Source organism: Narcine bancroftii, chromosome 13 (genome assembly GCF_036971445.1).
Source record: "Narcine bancroftii isolate sNarBan1 chromosome 13, sNarBan1.hap1, whole genome shotgun sequence".
Taxonomy (NCBI): domain Eukaryota; kingdom Metazoa; phylum Chordata; class Chondrichthyes; order Torpediniformes; family Narcinidae; genus Narcine; species Narcine bancroftii.
Window position 1 is genome coordinate 82,328,763 of NC_091481.1, and position 17,280 is coordinate 82,346,042.

General features: G+C 47.9%; 1 protein-coding gene across 1 annotated transcript in view; it reads left to right on the plus strand.

Annotated features, from left to right (window-relative positions):
- LOC138748087 (neuronal PAS domain-containing protein 3-like) overlaps positions 1–17,280 on the plus strand; it is a 255,161-nt gene that overhangs the window by 210,597 nt on the left and 27,284 nt on the right. The window contains exons 6-7 of the mRNA XM_069907777.1: positions 10,559–10,674; positions 15,634–15,827. Of these exons, the coding sequence (XP_069763878.1) occupies positions 10,559–10,674; positions 15,634–15,827 (310 nt within the window). The remainder of the gene's footprint in view (positions 1–10,558; positions 10,675–15,633; positions 15,828–17,280) is intronic.

The window sequence follows — 17,280 nt, forward strand, 5'->3', positions numbered from 1 at the left end:
GTGGGCCACCCACCACCAGCAACAGTGGGGTGCCGGAAACCTGGTTGGGCCTTTGGGGAGTTCTTCTAGTTCCAGAGAACAATCTCAACTCCATTTATTGTCACCTGTACCAAGAAAGCGGCCTCTATCTTCAAGGACCGCCACCACCACCCAGGCCAGGCCCTCTCCACTCTGCTACCATCGGGGAAAAAAGGTACAAGAGTCTGAAGGCAAGCACTCAGCGGCATAAGGACGCTACTTCCCCTCCGCCATCAGATTCCTGAATGAACCACAGACATGGCCTCACTTTTTCTTGTGTTCTTGCACTATTTTATTTTGTAAGGTGGTTTATATAAATGTTTGTGCTGTTACAGTGCGTTTCGCAGGGTTGGCCACTTCGTTGGACACCTGCGTGTTGAAGCCAGGACTCCCAATTGTTGACCATTTCAATTCCCCTCACCATTCCCACGCAGTCCTTTCTGCCCTTGGCCTCATCCACACGTCACAGACCCCACGGGACAGCCTTACCCCAAACACCATGAACATCAAGATTTCTAATTTTAGGAAACCCCCCTCCCCCACAACCCCATCCCACCTGGATCCATCTTTAGCCATTCCCCACACGTTTCTCTCAAGCCTTCCCAACCGCATAGCTAGTCTCACCCTCTCTCCATCTCTTCTGCCTTCTGTCTAATAACCCATCACTTCTCAGCCCGTTCTCCAACTTCCGTCCCCCTCGATGTACTTTTTTTTTTACCCCCCCCAACTTCCTATTTTACCGAAGTCTCCCGTCCCGAGACGTTGACCATTTCTCTCCACGGTTCGTGGTACTGTCCATCATCTCATTGTTGGTGTGCCGTGCACGTGTTGTATCTCAAATCTGCCACTTCCCACTGCAAAGAGCGCAACACACAGACTGATTCGGTTAGCTCAAGCGATTTTTTAATGCACTTTAGCAAGTTATGAAACACATCATTATTTTATGTTTAAGGTAAGTACCATGTCCCAGAGACCACCCCACAAAACACCCTACATCAAGGCTATTTGTTACAGAACCAGTCCTTCACAATAATTCAAAACATCCAATACTATCTCCAGTTCAGCCTTCCACGGTTATCTTAGTTTAGGTTGTACCAGCCTTGACAGATGCTGTCAATTCCCAAGGTATTCGGAGGCCAATATGTCTCTCTTCATTTTTCCTAAAATGCTTTTACTTCTCCAATATTTAGCAAAGTTCCTCAACATGATTATCCAACTGCACGAAAACCAACAAGGTCGGGTCAGATACAGCAATGAGCTCTCTGAACCCTTCTCCATTAACAATGGCGTGAAGCAAGGCTGTGTTCTCGCACCAACCCTCTTTTCAATCTTCTTCAGCATGATGCTGAACCAAGCCATGAAAGACCCCAACAATGAAGACGCTGTTTACATCCGGTACCGCACGGATGGCAGTCTCTTCAATCTGAGGCGCCTGCAAGCTCACACCAAGACACAAGAGAAACTTGTCCGTGAACTACTCTTTGCAGATGATGCCGCTTTAGTTGCCCATTCAGAGCCAGCTCTTCAGCGCTTGACGTCCTGCTTTGCGGAAACTGCCAAAATGTTTGGCCTGGAAGTCAGCCTGAAGAAAACTGAGGTCCTCCATCAGCCAGCTCCCCACCATGACTACCAGCCCCCCCACATCTCCATCGGGCACACAAAACTCAAAACGGTCAACCAGTTTACCTATCTCGGCTGCACCATTTCATCAGATGCAAGGATCGACAATGAGATAGACAACAGACTCGCCAAGGCAAATAGCGCCTTTGGAAGACTACACAAAAGAGTCTGGAAAAACAACCAACTGAAAAACCTCACAAAGATAAGCGTATACAGAGCCGTTGTCATACCCACACTCCTGTTCGGCTCCGAATCATGGGTCCTCTACCGGCACCACCTACGGCTCCTAGAACGCTTCCACCAGCGTTGTCTCCGCTCCATCCTCAACATCCATTGGAGCGCTCACACCCCTAACGTCGAGGTACTCGAGATGGCAGAGGTCGACAGCATCGAGTCCACGCTGCTGAAGATCCAGCTGCGCTGGATGGGTCACGTCTCCAGAATGGAGGACCATCGCCTTCCCAAGATCGTATTATATGGCGAGCTCTCCACTGGCCACCGTGACAGAGGTGCACCAAAGAAAAGGTACAAGGACTGCCTAAAGAAATCTCTTGGTGCCTGCCACATTGACCACCGCCAGTGGGCTGATAACGCCTCAAACCGTGCATCTTGGCGCCTCACAGTTTGGCGGGCAGCAGCCTCCTTTGAAGAAGACCGCAGAGCCCACCTCACTGACAAAAGGCAAAGGAGGAAAAACCCAACACCCAACCCCAACCAACCAATTTTCCCTTGCAACCGCTGCAATCGTGTCTGCCTGTCCCGCATCGGACTGGTCAGCCACAAACGAGCCTGCAGCTGACGTGGACTTTTTACCCCCTCCATAAATCTTCGTCCGCGAAGCCAAGCCAAAGAAAGATTTAGCTTCAATAATACTTAATACAACTTTAATACTACACATGGAGCCACCCTGTCCCAGAAAGGCTTAAAAGTAAACAACGAACGTCTGCGGCCACGGGTGGTTGAGGTAAAAGCCCAATGCTGGAGAAACTCAGCTGGTCCCTGATGCCTTGGTGAAGGGTCTCAAGCTCAAGACATTCAGATTTCAATTTATGGACAGAGTGCAGGTGCACCCTGCTGGACAAACCGCGAGCGTTCCTGTGAAGCCTTTTGTAAGCCGAAATGGCGTAGAGCGAAAACCCATTCACTACTATCGCAGGCTATTTTCGTAAAAGCGAATTGTCGTGGAGCGCGTATTCGTCAAGACAGGGTCTATATGTACCTACACGACAACACATGCGACTCTGAGATTCTTTTTTCTGTGGGCCAGACAGAATTACCACTTATTGGCAGTGCAAAAAAAAAACTCGTACACGTGTAAACAAACATAAACAACCGACTGCACAATGAAGAGGGAAAAAAATCGGTAAAGTGCACGTCTGAGTCCTTAAATGAGTCCCTGACTGAGTTTGTCGTTGAGGAGTCTGATGGTGGAGGGGGATCAGCTGTTCCTGAACCTGGTGGGTGTGAGTCTTGTGGCCCCGACACCTCTTTCCTGATGGCAGCAGCGTTTGCTGGGTGGTGTAGGTCCTTGATGATTGCCGCTGGTCCCCGATGGCAGCGTTCTCGATGGTGGGGGAGGGTTTTGCCCATGATGTCCTGGGCCGTGTCCACTATCTCTTGCAGGGCTTTCCGCTGGTTGTGGATCTTTAGCTTTGCCACGTAAATTGCGCTGTTTGACCTGCTGAGCTCCTCCAGCATTGTGCTTTTACCAGAAAGGGTTAAGTGTTTCATCTTTGTGAAAGCTAAATTGTTTCCACCCCCCCCCCCCCCCCCCCCCCCGTCGCCCTCCTTCCTGCTCCCACTCCCCACAAAGGATTTTGTTGAGAAGTCAGAGAGGACGACAGGCTCAGGCAAGAACACTCATACCTTTCAACTGTCATTACTTCACGCGGGATGTCAGGGGAATTAATTAGTTGGGATCACAGGGAATGTGAGAAGAGACGGAGGTTAACTGCTACTGTTGAATGGGAAAAAAAAATACCCTTAGATTCGTGGGACCATCACTTGATCCCCTTTGAGAGCCACGAGCCCTTATTTCTCACTCAAACAGCGGGACAGAAGCTCTCCGACATATTCCAGGGAAAAGACCAACATTCGCACGTGGGTGAGGTGGGATAGAGATCGGCAAGTGGGGGAGGCCAGAACCAGGGGACACAGCCTGAAGATCCAGGGGAGTAGATTGGAGGAACTGCTTTTCCCAGAGGAATTCACTGCCTGTTGAAGTAGTGGGGGTGTCCTCAGTAAATATATTTAAGATATGGTTGAATAGATTTTTTTTTACATCGTAGGAGAATTAAGGGAGATGGGGAAAAGGCAGGTAGGTGGAGATGAGCCCGTCACTGTGATCTCATTGACTGGTGGAGCAGGCTCGATGGGCCTCTTACGTTCTCATGAGAGTTTATTGTCATGAGCAGGTGGACCGAAATTCTTGCTTCCTGCAGTCACACCGGGATAAAATATTCTCATAGACCTTGAGTGTAAATTAAATTACCGCACAAGAGGGATAAAACGATAATCAATATCGAAGGATCATTAAATATTCACTGAGTCTGAAAAAAAATGTGACGGCAAATCTTTTGGTAGAAAGAAAATGACAGAGTTGATATGTGGATCCAGGAGAGCCGAGACACAGTGCTGCTCCAAGGGGTTCAACCTCCCAGTTCTAATGCCAACGGCACCACTAAACGGCCTGTTAGGAGGAACTCGGAGTGGGGGGGAGGGGGAGAGTTCACGACAGAGGCTCGATCCTAGAGGCCGCTGGGGCTGGGATGAGAGTTCGCAACAGAAGTTAGATCCCAAAGGCCACTGTTCGCAGAGAGGCTCGATCCTATAGGCAGCCGAACCATGGTGAGAGTTCACCACGGAGGCTCAATCCTATAGGCCACTGGGGCCGGGGTGAGAGTTTGCGACAGAGGCTTGATCCTATAGGTCACCGGGGCCAGGGTTGGCGTTCGCAACAGAGGCTCGATCCCATCGGCCCCCAGGGCCGGGGTTAGCATTCACAACAGAGGCTCGATCCTACAGGCCGCCAGGGCTGGGGTGAGAGTTCACGACAGAGGCTTGATTCAATAGGCTGTCATGGCCGTGATTAGCATTCACAACAGAAGCTCGATCCTATAGGCCGCGATGGGCAGGGTGAGAGTTACTTAAAGAAGGGTTCAGGCCCAAAATGTCGGTGATAGATCTTTACCTCCTATAGACGCTGCGAGACTGGCTGACTTCCTCCAGCATCTCTGTTTTTACTGGCCAGCGTTACAAATACCATTTTTCCCCACTTAAGATTTAATTACTTATATTCAAATTCCCTTAGTGGTATTTAAACTGCGGTTCATTATTCAAGCACTTGCATATTAATCCTGTAACTTAACCAGCAAGAAGAGATGATTTAATTGCTCTGTCTGCCTACCTGTCCATCAGAATTCTGTCACCGTTCACTTTGAAGTTTTCCATTGATCCTCAGCCTTGAGGGATATGTGAGGGGGAGGGATTCTCATCATCCTCTGTGGGGGGGGGGGTCCTTTCTCTGTAGTGTTTGGGCGCCCCAGCGACGCAAGTTGTGGCTCCGATGCCGACCTCCGCAGCTGTCTGCGTGCAGTTGCCCCACCCCACCCCTCCCTGCTGTGATATTGGGGTTCCCCACCCCGGATTCTCCAGTTACCACTGACCTCAGGCTGGCAGATTAATTAGTTGCTGTAAATTGACCCCCTAGTGTGGAGGTAAGGGGTGAACCTTGCGGAGTGTAGAATGGGACTAGAATAAATGAGGGGGTCCGTGCTAAAACTGTGACAATCAATCTTGTCTAACCGTTGGGATCCTGTGTCTTGTCTATCAGGAGGGCCAATGGAAATGTGTTCTTGAACAATTCTATCATCTCTGAAGGGTCTTCTTATTTTTCTTACAATAGAACATTGACCAGAGTCGTACAGCAAAGGGACAGGTCATTCACCCCACAATGACTGCGCTGAACATACAAAACAGGAGCAGGAGGAGGCCATCTGGCCTGTTAGGCCTGCTCCATCATATTCTCCCTCCCTCTCCTTCCGTCTCCTTTCCTCTTCCCCCCTCTCCCTCTCTATCCCTTTCTCTTTCCTCCCCTGTCCCCCTCCCTCTCTCTCATTCCTCCCCTCTCTCCTCCCCTCCCCTCTCTCTCTCCTTTTCTCACTGTCTCTTTCCTTACCCTCCCTTCCCCTTTCCTCAACTCGCTCTCCTTTTTTCCTCTCTCCTGTTCTCTCTCTTTCTCTCCCTCTCTTTTTTCTTTCTCTTTCTCCTCCCCCTCTCTCCTTTTCTCATTCTCTTTTTCTCTCTCCTTTCCCTCTCCCTCTCTCTCCCCCTCTTTCACCTTTTTTCTTGCTCCTGTTCTCTCTCTCCCTTTCCTTTCCTCCTCTCTCTCGCTTCTCTCTCTCTCTCTCTTTCCCTTTCTCCCTCTCTAACAAAATAACCAGCTCAGCAAGGAGCCTTCAGAGATGGACAGGTTATCTCTAACACTCATACAGCTGTGTGAATAAATCGAGTGCAGAATTACAATGAAAAGGAAGATCAATTAGCACCAAGGAAGGGCTGCGCGATGGAGAAGAGTAGAACGATCGAACGTTATAAGTAGAGAAGATCTGCCAGGAGCTCGCAGGATTTCACCATGGTTCACTGGAGTCATTTCAATTCCTATCTCTCTCTCTCACACACACACAGACAAACACACTCTCAAGCGCACACACAGAGACACACACACAAGATGCACACACTCACACCAACACACACACAGATACACTCACCGACACACAGACACACACACAAGATACACACACTCACACCAACACACAGAGATACACTCACCGACAGACAGACACACAAACCCACACACACACACACAAGATACACACACACAGATACACTCACCGACACACACACACACCAACACATACACACAGATACACTCACCGACACACACACACAGATACACTCACCGACACACACACACACAGATACACTCACCGACACACACACACCAACACACACACAGATACACTCACCGACACACACACACAAACACACACTCACTCTCTCTCTCACTCTTCATATCCCCTCCCTCTCTCTCTCTCTCTCTCTCTCTTTCTATATTCACTGTATATCTTTCTTTCTCTCCCTTTCTCTCTCTCCACACCGCGCTCTCTCTTTCCCCTCAAGTAGGCACTTCCTAAAACATCTGCACGAATGATTCGTCATCTGCCATATGTCTCCTCTTGCAATTCTGTGTCAGGTTTTGCTTGATAATCCTCCTTCAAAGTTCTTGATACATTCTGCAGTGCGATGTAAATGTATACTTTCGTGATTTCTCCTTATGTAAACATAGTTAGATAAATCAGTGCCATCTGCTGCAATGACTCCATGCCAGGAACTTACCCATTCTGCACCTTCCATCAATTCCAAAGAGTAAAACTGATGTTGGAAATCTGAAGCTTTAAAAAAATTTCTGGGGGTGCCCAGGAGGTGAGGTAGCACCTATGGAGAGAGAGGCAGAGGTAATATATCAGACCAATGACCCATCACTTTTAAAGAATGGTCATTTAGAGGTCCCCTCTTTGATTCTAAGCTGCCGCCTCTAGCCCTTCTGATGAAGGATAATTGGCCTGAAACTGTTCTTTTCCCCCTCTCTACAGACACTGACTGGCCATCTGGCAATCAGGCCTGTTCTGCATTTTAATGATCTGACCTTGATCTTAGTTCAGCTACCTGTAACTTTTAATCCCCCCTGCTGCCCAAAGAGATATCGAGCTGCGTCTTAAGTATATTTAATGAGGCTGCTTCCTTGGGCGGAGAATTCCACAGATTCTCTACTCTCTTGGAGAAGCATCTTCGTCGTAAATCTACTATCCATCACCTGCCCCCCCCCCCCGCCCCCCGGATCTTGATGCTATGCTCCTCAGTTCCAGTCAAGTCGGACGCTTCTCTCACAGAACTTGAGGGCACAGGTTTAAGGTGAGAGGGGTTCAAAAAGGTTTCAATGAACCACAGGTGTTGCCTTACTTTTCGTGCGCTTTAAAAAAAAAATTATTATTGTAAAAGTGGTTTATGTGAACATTTTGCACGCTGACGCTACCGCAAAACATCAAATTTTGCAACACGCTCACGGCAATAGGATTTGATTCTGATTCTGAAATACAAGATTCCTTTATTGTCATGGGCTGAAAAATGGCAGATGGAACTTAATGCAGGTAAGCGTGAGGTGATGTAGGGACAAACCAAGAAAAGACGTACACGGTGAATTGTTGGGCACTGAGGAGTGAGGTAGAACAGAGGGATCTGGGAATTCACATATAGAATTCCCTGAAAGTGGTGTCTCAGGTGAATAGGGTTGAAGAGAGAGCTTTTGGCACATTAGCCTTCATAAATCAAAGTATTGGGTACAGGAGTTGGGATGTTATGGTGAAGTTGTATAAGACGTTGGTGAAGCCAAATTTGGAGGATTGTGTGCAGTTTTGGTCACCGAACCTCAGGAAAGAGATCAGTAAGAGGGCAGAGAAGATTTACTAGGATGTTGCCCTGACTTCATGAACTTAATGACAAGGAAAGGTTAAACAGGTTAGGACTTTATTCCCTGGAGTGTAGAAGAATGAGGGGAAATTTGACAGAGGTATTTAAAATGATGAGGGGAACAGACAGAGTCAATGTAGGTCGGCTTTTTCCACTGAGGGTCGGTGAGATACAAACCAGAGGACATGGGTTAAGGGTGAAAGGGGACAAGTTTAGGGAAACATAAGGGGGATCTTTTTCACACAGAGAGCATTAGGAGTATGGAGCAAGCTGCCAGCTGAGATGGTGAATGCGGGCTCAATTTTAACATTTAAGAAAAATCTGGACAGGTACATGGATGGGAGGGGTATGGAGGGCTATGGACTGGGTGCAGGTCATGGGACGAGGCTGAATAATAGTTTGGAACAGACTAGAAGTGCAGAAGGGCCTGTTTTCTGTGCTGTAATGTTCTGTGGTTTTATAGTATCAGTAACAAAACACAAATCTGCTTTCTGCCTGCCATAAGACGGAGTCCACCATAAGTGTTTCCCAGTGCCCAGAGTCACTGCGTCCATGGAGTCACCTCCAGCGCTGAAAGGGGAAACAGAATGATAGTTTATTTTTCCACACAGAACATGCTGCCAGAGGCGTTGAAAGAGGGATGGATAGAAAAGGAGCAGAGGGATTCAAGGTACCGAATGAGAGCAAATGGGAACGGGGCAGATCGGCCATAGAATCATAGAAAACCACAGAACAGAAAACAGGCCATTTGGCCCTTCTAGTCTGTGCCAAAACATCACTCCACTAGTCCCACTGACCTGCACCCGTTCCATAACCCTCCAGACCTCTCCCATCCATGCCCAGATTTTTCTTAAATATTAAAATCGAGCCAGCATTCACCACTTCAGCTGGCAGCTCGTTCCACACCCCCACCACTCTCTGAATGAAGAGGTTCCACCAAACCTTTCCCCTTTCACCCTAAAGCCATGTCTTCTTGTATTTATCTCTCCCAATGTTAATGGAAAGACCCCACTCACATCCACTCTGTCTATAACCCTGATAATTTTATAAACCACTATCAAATCTCCCCTCATTCTTCTACGGTCTCAACATGTTTAATCTTTCTCTATAACTCAACTCCTGAAGACCCAGAAACATCCCAATAAATCTTCTCTGCCCTCTTTCGATCTTGCTGACATCCTTCCTGTAGTTTGGCGACCAGACTGCGCACAATTACTCCGAAGGGCCTGTTTGTCTGCTGTATGATTCCATGAAAGCCTTGATGGCCACCTCGCCAACTCCAATCAATGGACCCATGGGCGCGCCCTCCTGCCACACAGCTCCAGAGTCCCCGGTTCGATCCCAACCTCCGGTGCTGTCTGCGCTGGGTTTGTACATTCTCCCTGTTGGATTCCATCCTCACCAAAGGCATTGGGTTAGTTGGGCAAGGTTAGGGGCAAAAGAATTGGGTAAGGATAGGGGAGTCAATGGACAGAGATTACAGGGGAATGGAATTGCCTTGAGCTGGCAGAGAACTAGTGGGCTGAGCGGCCTGTACTAATGCAATATAACCATATAACATTTTAAGAATGGAAACAGGCCATCTCGGCCCTTCTAGTCTGCACCGATTTACGTGAAACTCCACTAGTCCCACCTACCCCCTCCCTGCCCATACCCCTCCAACCCCCTCCCATCCATGTACTCATCCAACCTCCTCTTAAATGACAGAATTAACCCTGCGGCAACTACCTCTTCCGGAAGAACATTCCACTCAGCCCCCACTCTCTGAGTGAAGAAGCTTCCTCTTATACTACTCCTAAAGTTTTGCCCCCTAACCCCTAACTTATGACCCCTTGTTCCAATCTCCCCTACCCTCAGAGGAAAGAGCCTATTCACATCTACTCTATCTATTCCTTTCATAATTTTAAATACCTCTATCAAATCCCCTCTGAACCTTCTAAGCTCCAATGAATTAAGTCCCAGTCTACTCAATCTTGCTCCATATTCAAGATACTGCAATCCAGGCAACATTTTTGTACACCTTCTTTGCACCCTCTCAACCTTATTGATATCCTTCCTATAATTTGGAGACCAGAACTGCACACAATACTCCAAATTTTGTCTCACCAATGCCTTAAACAGACTCGACATACGATTAAAGGAACACCTCAATGAGCCTGACAACGAAACTCCCATAGCAGCAACACATTCTGTAACCAGAATAATTTTCCTGCATGTTTCACCATTAAATTAATGGCAGGGAGATGGTGGTGGTGGGGTGGGGGGTGGGGGGGAGAGTGGGCTGGTGAATAGAGCTGACTGAGGGTCTTTGAATGATGGCAGGGGAGAGGCTGTGAGTTGAGCCGTTTCCAGCTCCCCTCCCCCACCTTTAATTCTGTGTGGTTTCCGGCAGATTCCGCCAGCTCCAGTCTCCTGCCGGAGGACACCGCGTTGGAACGGACATTCTTTGTCCGCATGAAGTCCACGTTGACCAAACGAGGGGTCCACATCAAATCGTCAGGATACAAGGTAACCTCGAGGGGTGGGGGGAGGGAGTCTGGGTGCCCACAGGGTTTCGGGGATACAACTTTGAATCTCAGCGTGCCATCTAACAATTACAGTACGGAAACAGGCCATCTCAGCCTCTCTAGTAGGCACCGATTTAAGTGATCTCCTCTAGTCCCACTTACCTACACTCTGCCCAAAATCCTCCAATCCCCTCACCTATCCAACGTTTTCTTAAATGACAACATTGACCCTGCTGCAACACCTCTTCCGGAAGGTCATTCCACTCAGCCAACCCTCGCTGAGTGAAGAAGTTCCCCCTCATGTTACTTCCAAACTTTTGCCCCCTAACCCTTAACTCATGACCTCACATTCCAATCTCACCTACCCTCTAGGAAAGAGCCTATTCACATCTACTCCATCTATTCCCCTCATAATTTTAAATACCTCCATCAAATCCCCCCTCAACGCTCCAATGAATAAAGTCCCGGACTACTCAGTCTTGCTTTGTATTCTAGATACTGCGATCCAGGCAACATTTTAGTAAATCTCTGTACTCTCTCTACCTTATTGATATCCTTCCTATAATTTGGAGACCAGAACTGCACGCGGTATTCCAAATTTGGCCTCACCAATGCCTTGAATAGTCCATCTATCTAACGTTAATGAAACATCGGATTTCCATGTTTACAGCAATGCATTTCGTAAAGCTAACTTAAATTTTAATTGAGAATCCGACAACAATAATTTAAGAGTAGCATTTTCAAAATTTCCTAACAACAATAATTCAGGATTTCACGGAAAAATTGCTCGTGATTCATTGCAAAAATTTACTAACAGAGACCCAAAATGAATTAACCTTCGAGCAAGACCACGTAGGATGAAAAAAAGTTCCACTCTCCGGCCAACATCTAAAACATTGATTGGGTAAATTTGATCTCCATCTACTCAGTTTCTGAGGTGTGATTTATACAATTGGTGTAAAAAATTATAGTGGAGTATACATATCTATCTTCTTTCTTTGGCTTGGCTTCGCGGACGAAGATTTATGGAGGGGGTAAAAGTCCACGTCAGCTGCAGGCTCGTTTGTGGCTGACAAGTTCGATGCGGGACAGGCAGACACGGTTGCAGCAGCTGCAGGGGAAAATTGGCGGGTTGGGGTTGGGTGTTGGGTTTTTCCTCCTTTGCCTTTTGTCAGTGAGGTGGGCTCTGCGGTCTTCTTCAAAGGAGGTTGCTGCCCGCCGAACTGTGAGGCGCCAAGATGCACGGTTTGAGGCGATATCAGCCCACTGGCGGTGGTCAATGTGGCAGGCACCAAGAGATTTCTTTAGGCAGTCCTTGTACAAGGTACATATATATCTTACATTATCTTACATTAATTACATTAATAGTATTAGACATAACTTCTTTACATAGATTTTGCCAATCCAGCTAATCTATTAATCTGTCTAAATCTTGTTCCCACCTTTCATTTGAATTAAACAAACGTCCCTTAGGTGTTTGTTCTTGTAGCAAACACTAACGGCCACAATATTGCGGCTAAAACACTGGAAAATTTGACAAAAGCAGCGACGAAAACAACAGCGGTTGCTGACTGACAGCGCGTGGAGACGGAACCGCGTGATTCGAAGAGTCGTTGTCATTGGGGAATAATGACAGCTCTGACCGGAGCGCATTAAAAGGTTCAAAAAGTAAATGAGCATCGACTTTTAGCCTTGTAGGTATATTGATACGTGTCAGCTGGGCTTACGGAAAATATTTTTGTTGTTACAATGAATGACAGGGATATTTTTATAAAAATAATAAATTTCTACCGAAACACTGCACAAAAATTTTATAGACAGTCATTTTTGGTGTCACCCCTCTGATGGTGTCACCCGGTGCGGTCCGCACCCTCCCTGGACCCTGCTAATGGCACCAATTTATTGCCTACTTTTCTAGGGCAGTGGGAGATATATATTTTTAATTTAAATACAGACATTACACCACGATAATAGGCTCTTCCTGCCCACGCCCGTGCCACCCAATTTACACCCAATTAACCTACATCCCCCCAGCATGTTTCAAACAGTGGGAGGAAAGCAGAGCCCCCCTGGGGAAAACCCATGCAGTAATGGGAAGAACGTACAAACTCCTTACAGACAGCGCGGGATTCTAACCTTGGTCCCGATCGCTGATGCTGTAATGGCATTGCGCTGACCGCTATGCTCACTGTGCCGCCCTGTCGAGGGAGCCAATGGAGGGGAGGGCGATCGGGCGATATTCTGAGCCGCATGCGCAACCGTCCGCGGTTCCTTGCAGTCTCGGGCGGAGACAGTTCCCGTCCCACGTGGCGATGCACCCTGGCAGGATGCTGTCGGCAGTACAATCTTTAGAGGTGGTGGAGGGACACGGGTGACGTGGCGAATTCCCTCGGGATTCTGAGGAAGTAGAATCGCTGATGCACTTTCTTGGCATCAACATAGGTGGGGCACCGGAGATAATTACCCCACCTCCCAGGGCAGGCACATGGATACAAGAAAAATAGAGGGTTATAGGTGTGAGGTAGGGCAGGTTTTGTTTGTTGAGTGGGTTTCTATCAATCAGAACAACATCGTAGGTTGAAGGGGCTGCACTGGTGCTGGAATGTTTAAAATCCAGGCTGTCGACTGCCCCCACCTCAGGAACCCATCGGGTTCCTTTGCGGTAATCCTGCCTGAATTGCGTCCTCCCCACATTCCCACCAACTCCCCTGATTCCACCCGTCTCCCACAACGCGCGGCAGCCAGTGTTCTTTTTTTTAAAATGAGGTCCAGAGCCTTGTTAATGGAGAAACAGGATGTGATGTTGAGGCTTTAGAAGGCATGGGTGAGGCCTCGCGTAGCTGGGCTCCTTATTTAAGAAAGGATGTGCTGGGGTTGGAGAGGGTTCAGAGCAGATACACTAGAGTGATTCCTGGAGTGGAGGGATTGGCATCTTCTTGGACTGGACTCCTGGGAGTTCAGAAGGTCGAGGGGGCATTTTGAATGTCAGAAGGCCAGGACAGAGCAGATGTGGTAAAGTTATTTCCCATGGTGGGAGAGTCAAGGTCAAGAAGACACAACTTCTAGATTGAACGTAGAACATAGAACACTACAGCGCAGTACAGGCCCTTCGACCCTCGATATGGTGCTGACATGTATATTTCTACCAAAAAAATACTAAAACCCTCCCTACCTCATAACCTATTTTTCTTTTCATCCAAGTCTAAGAGTCTCTTAAATGTCCCTATTGTTCCAGCCTCCACCACCACCCTGCCAAGGCATTCCAGACACCCACCACCCTCTGTGTAAAAACGTAGCCCCGATGTCTCCCCCTAAACTTGCCTCCCTTCACTTTGTACAGAAGGGCGCCCATTTGAATCAGAGACGCGGAGGGATTTATTTAGCCAGAGAGCAGGGAGCCTCTGTAGGTCGTTGGGTAGTATTTAAGGCAGAGATTGAATAGTCAGGCTATGGGGAGTGGGACAGAGTGGGAAAATGGATCGGCCTATGATGGAATGGCAGAGCGGACTTGATGGACTGAATGGCCTTTGTCTGCTCCTCTGCCTTATGGTCTCTCACCGCGCCGTTGTGCCACAGAATATGCCATCCAGCTGCATCCCACTTCCCATCTTTCAATCAAGGAGGCTGCAAACAGCTGGACTTCCAAGAAAGCTCGTCAAAAGTATGGACGGAGGTTTCACGCGGTTCTGGAATCCTCCCTGCTCTCTGCAGGCAAAAGATGAGGAGGACATTAACTTTCAGCAAAAATCCTCAAGCCACTAAAACAACAAGCGGTCTCAGTGTGGGACAGCATTGCCCTCCCATGGCAGAATGAAGGAATGCGAGCTGAAAGCCCGCAAACCGAAACCAACGGTTCTCAACCTTTCCCTTCCCACTCACATCCCACTTTCAGTCATCCCCCTGCCATGGGTGCTCTGTAATGAGTAAGGGGCAGCTTAAGGTGGGATGGGGGTGGGAAGGTTGAGGATCACTGCTCTGGACACAATGTGACCGAAATATTTGGCTCGAGAAAAACTGTCATTGGCCCATTTCCTTTGGGGTTCTGCACATAACGAGTCCATGAGGGATGATTAAAAGTTTTCCAATTTCTTTCCCCCCCCACTCACATCCCACCTTAAGTAATCTTTACTAATCACAGAGCACTGAGAGCATAGGGATGACTTAAAGTGGGATGTAAGTGGAAAGAAAAAAATTTGAAAACAGTGCCTTAAACATTCCTATCATTTCAAGGTTCAAGGTTCTTTTATTGACCACATATAACCATATAACAATTACGGTACGGAAACAGGCCATCTCGGCCCCTCTAGTCCACACCGATTAAAGTGATATCCTCTAGTCCCACTTACCTGCACTCTGCCCATAACCCTTCAATCCCCTCTAACTTTCTCTCTCTCTCACTCTTCTCTCCACCTCTCTCTCTCTCTCTTCCCTTATCCCTCTGTCTCCTTTCACAGAGCCAAAATCAATTCTCACCTCTCCTCTTCAAAACATACGGGGGTTGTAAGTCAATTAGGTGTAACTGGGGCAGCACAGGCTCATGTGCGGAAAGGCCTGTTACCTATTTATATATTAATAAATATTCATAAGTACATTAAATAAATATAGCCCTACTTTCTATCCTGTTTAATTCTGCTTTTTTTTTTATTTAAAAATTTAGACGTATAGGCCATTTTGGCCCTTGAGTCCATGCCGCCCAGTTACACCCCATTAACCTACACTCCCGGTATGTTTTGAAGTGTGGGAGGAAACCAGAGCTCCCAGGGGAAACCCACGCAGACACAGAGAAAAACTTCTAGCTCCTAACGGACAGCGCGGGATTCGAACTCCAGTCCCGATCGCTGACGCTGTAAAGGCGTTGTGCCAACCACGCCGCCCTATGTACAGATAGACCTGCTGGATAGCACACAAAACAAACTTTTTCATTGGGTGTGACTCACTCTAACCTCACTCTCTGTTTCAGGTCATCCACGTCACGGGACGCCTGCGGCCACGGATATCCCTGCCCCATGCCCGCTCCGTTCCCACCAGGCTCATGGGCATGGTGGCTCTGGCCCACACCCTCCCTCCTTCCACCATCAACGAGGTCCGCATCGAGTGCCACATGTTCGTCTCCAGGGTCAGCATGGATTTGCAGATCATCTACTGTGAGAACAGGTTGGTACGTCCACAGTTAAGCCCGAAACATCGGTTCTGCATCTTTATCTTTGCTGAATTTCTCCAGCATTTGTGATTTTTTTTTTACAAAGATACATTACCAATCTTTCAGGCCTGAGCCCTTCTTCAGGGTCTAAGCAAAAAGCAGACAGGCATCTCAATAAAATCTGGGGAGAGAAAGGGGGGAAATGGGAGGGGGAGAGGCCCAGACCAACAGACAAAAGGTGTTCATTGGATATGATAAGAGGAAAGGTGAGAATTGATTTTGTCTCTGTGAAAGGAGACAGAAGGATAAAGAAGAGAGAGAGAGAGAGGAAAAATGACGGGGGAAGAAGTGGGGAGAGGGGAGTTAATGGAAAAGTTGATATTAATGTCATGGAGCAGTGGTTCTCAATCTTTTTCTCTCTACTCACATCCCACTTTAAGTAATGCCTGTGCCATCGATGCTCTGTGATTAGTAAGAGATTGCTTAAGGTGGGATGTGGGTGGGAAGGGAAGGTTGAAAATTACTGCTCTAGACCCAGTTGTTACTGAAATATTTGGCTTGAGAAAAATTGTCATTGGCCCATTTCTTTTGGAGTTATGAAGCCGTGCACATAACGAGTTCATTAGGGACGATTAAAGCCGTGGTTTTCAAACTTTTTCTTTCCACTCACATACCATCTTAAGCAATCCCTTACTAATCACAGAGCACCTATGGCATAGAGATTACTTAAAGTGAGTGGAAAGTAAAAGGTTGAGAACCATTGGGTTGGAGGGGGACCAGCCAGAAGATGAGGGGTTGTTCCTCCAATTTGCGGGTGGTCTCAGTCTGGTGGTGCACAAGACCAGGGACAGACATGTCAACAAGGGGGAATGGGACGGGGAATTGAAATGGACGGCCACTGGGAGATCCACGCTATTGCGGTAGGCACAGCCGAGGTGCTCAATGTAGAGACCTCTCAGTCTGCACCCAGCGCCTCTGATGGAGAAGAAACCACAGTGGGACCACCAGATGACGTAGACAATCCCCCGCAGATTCACAGGTGAAGTGGTGCTTGACTTGCAAGGACTGTTTGGGACCCCAAGTGGTGATGAGGTCACAAGTGGGGCATCTCCTGCAGTAACAGGGGGAGGTGCCAAGTGGGTGATTGGAGCGCACTGTTAGGTCTGGACCCCTCCCCCTCCCATTCTCCCCCCTTAATCTCTAGTCTTTAATTAAGATGCCTGCCTGCTTTTGGCTTAGACCCTGAAGGGCTCAGGTCTGAAATGTTGATAATATATAGATCATAGAACACTACAGCAAAGTACAGGCCCTTCGGCCCTCGATGTTGTGCTGACCTATATAATATTCCTACCAAAAAAAACTACCTCGTAACCCTCTATTTTTCTTCCATCCATGTGTTTGTCTAAGAGTCTCTGAAATTCCCCCAATGTTTCAGCCTCTACCGCCATCCCCAGCAAGGCATTCCAG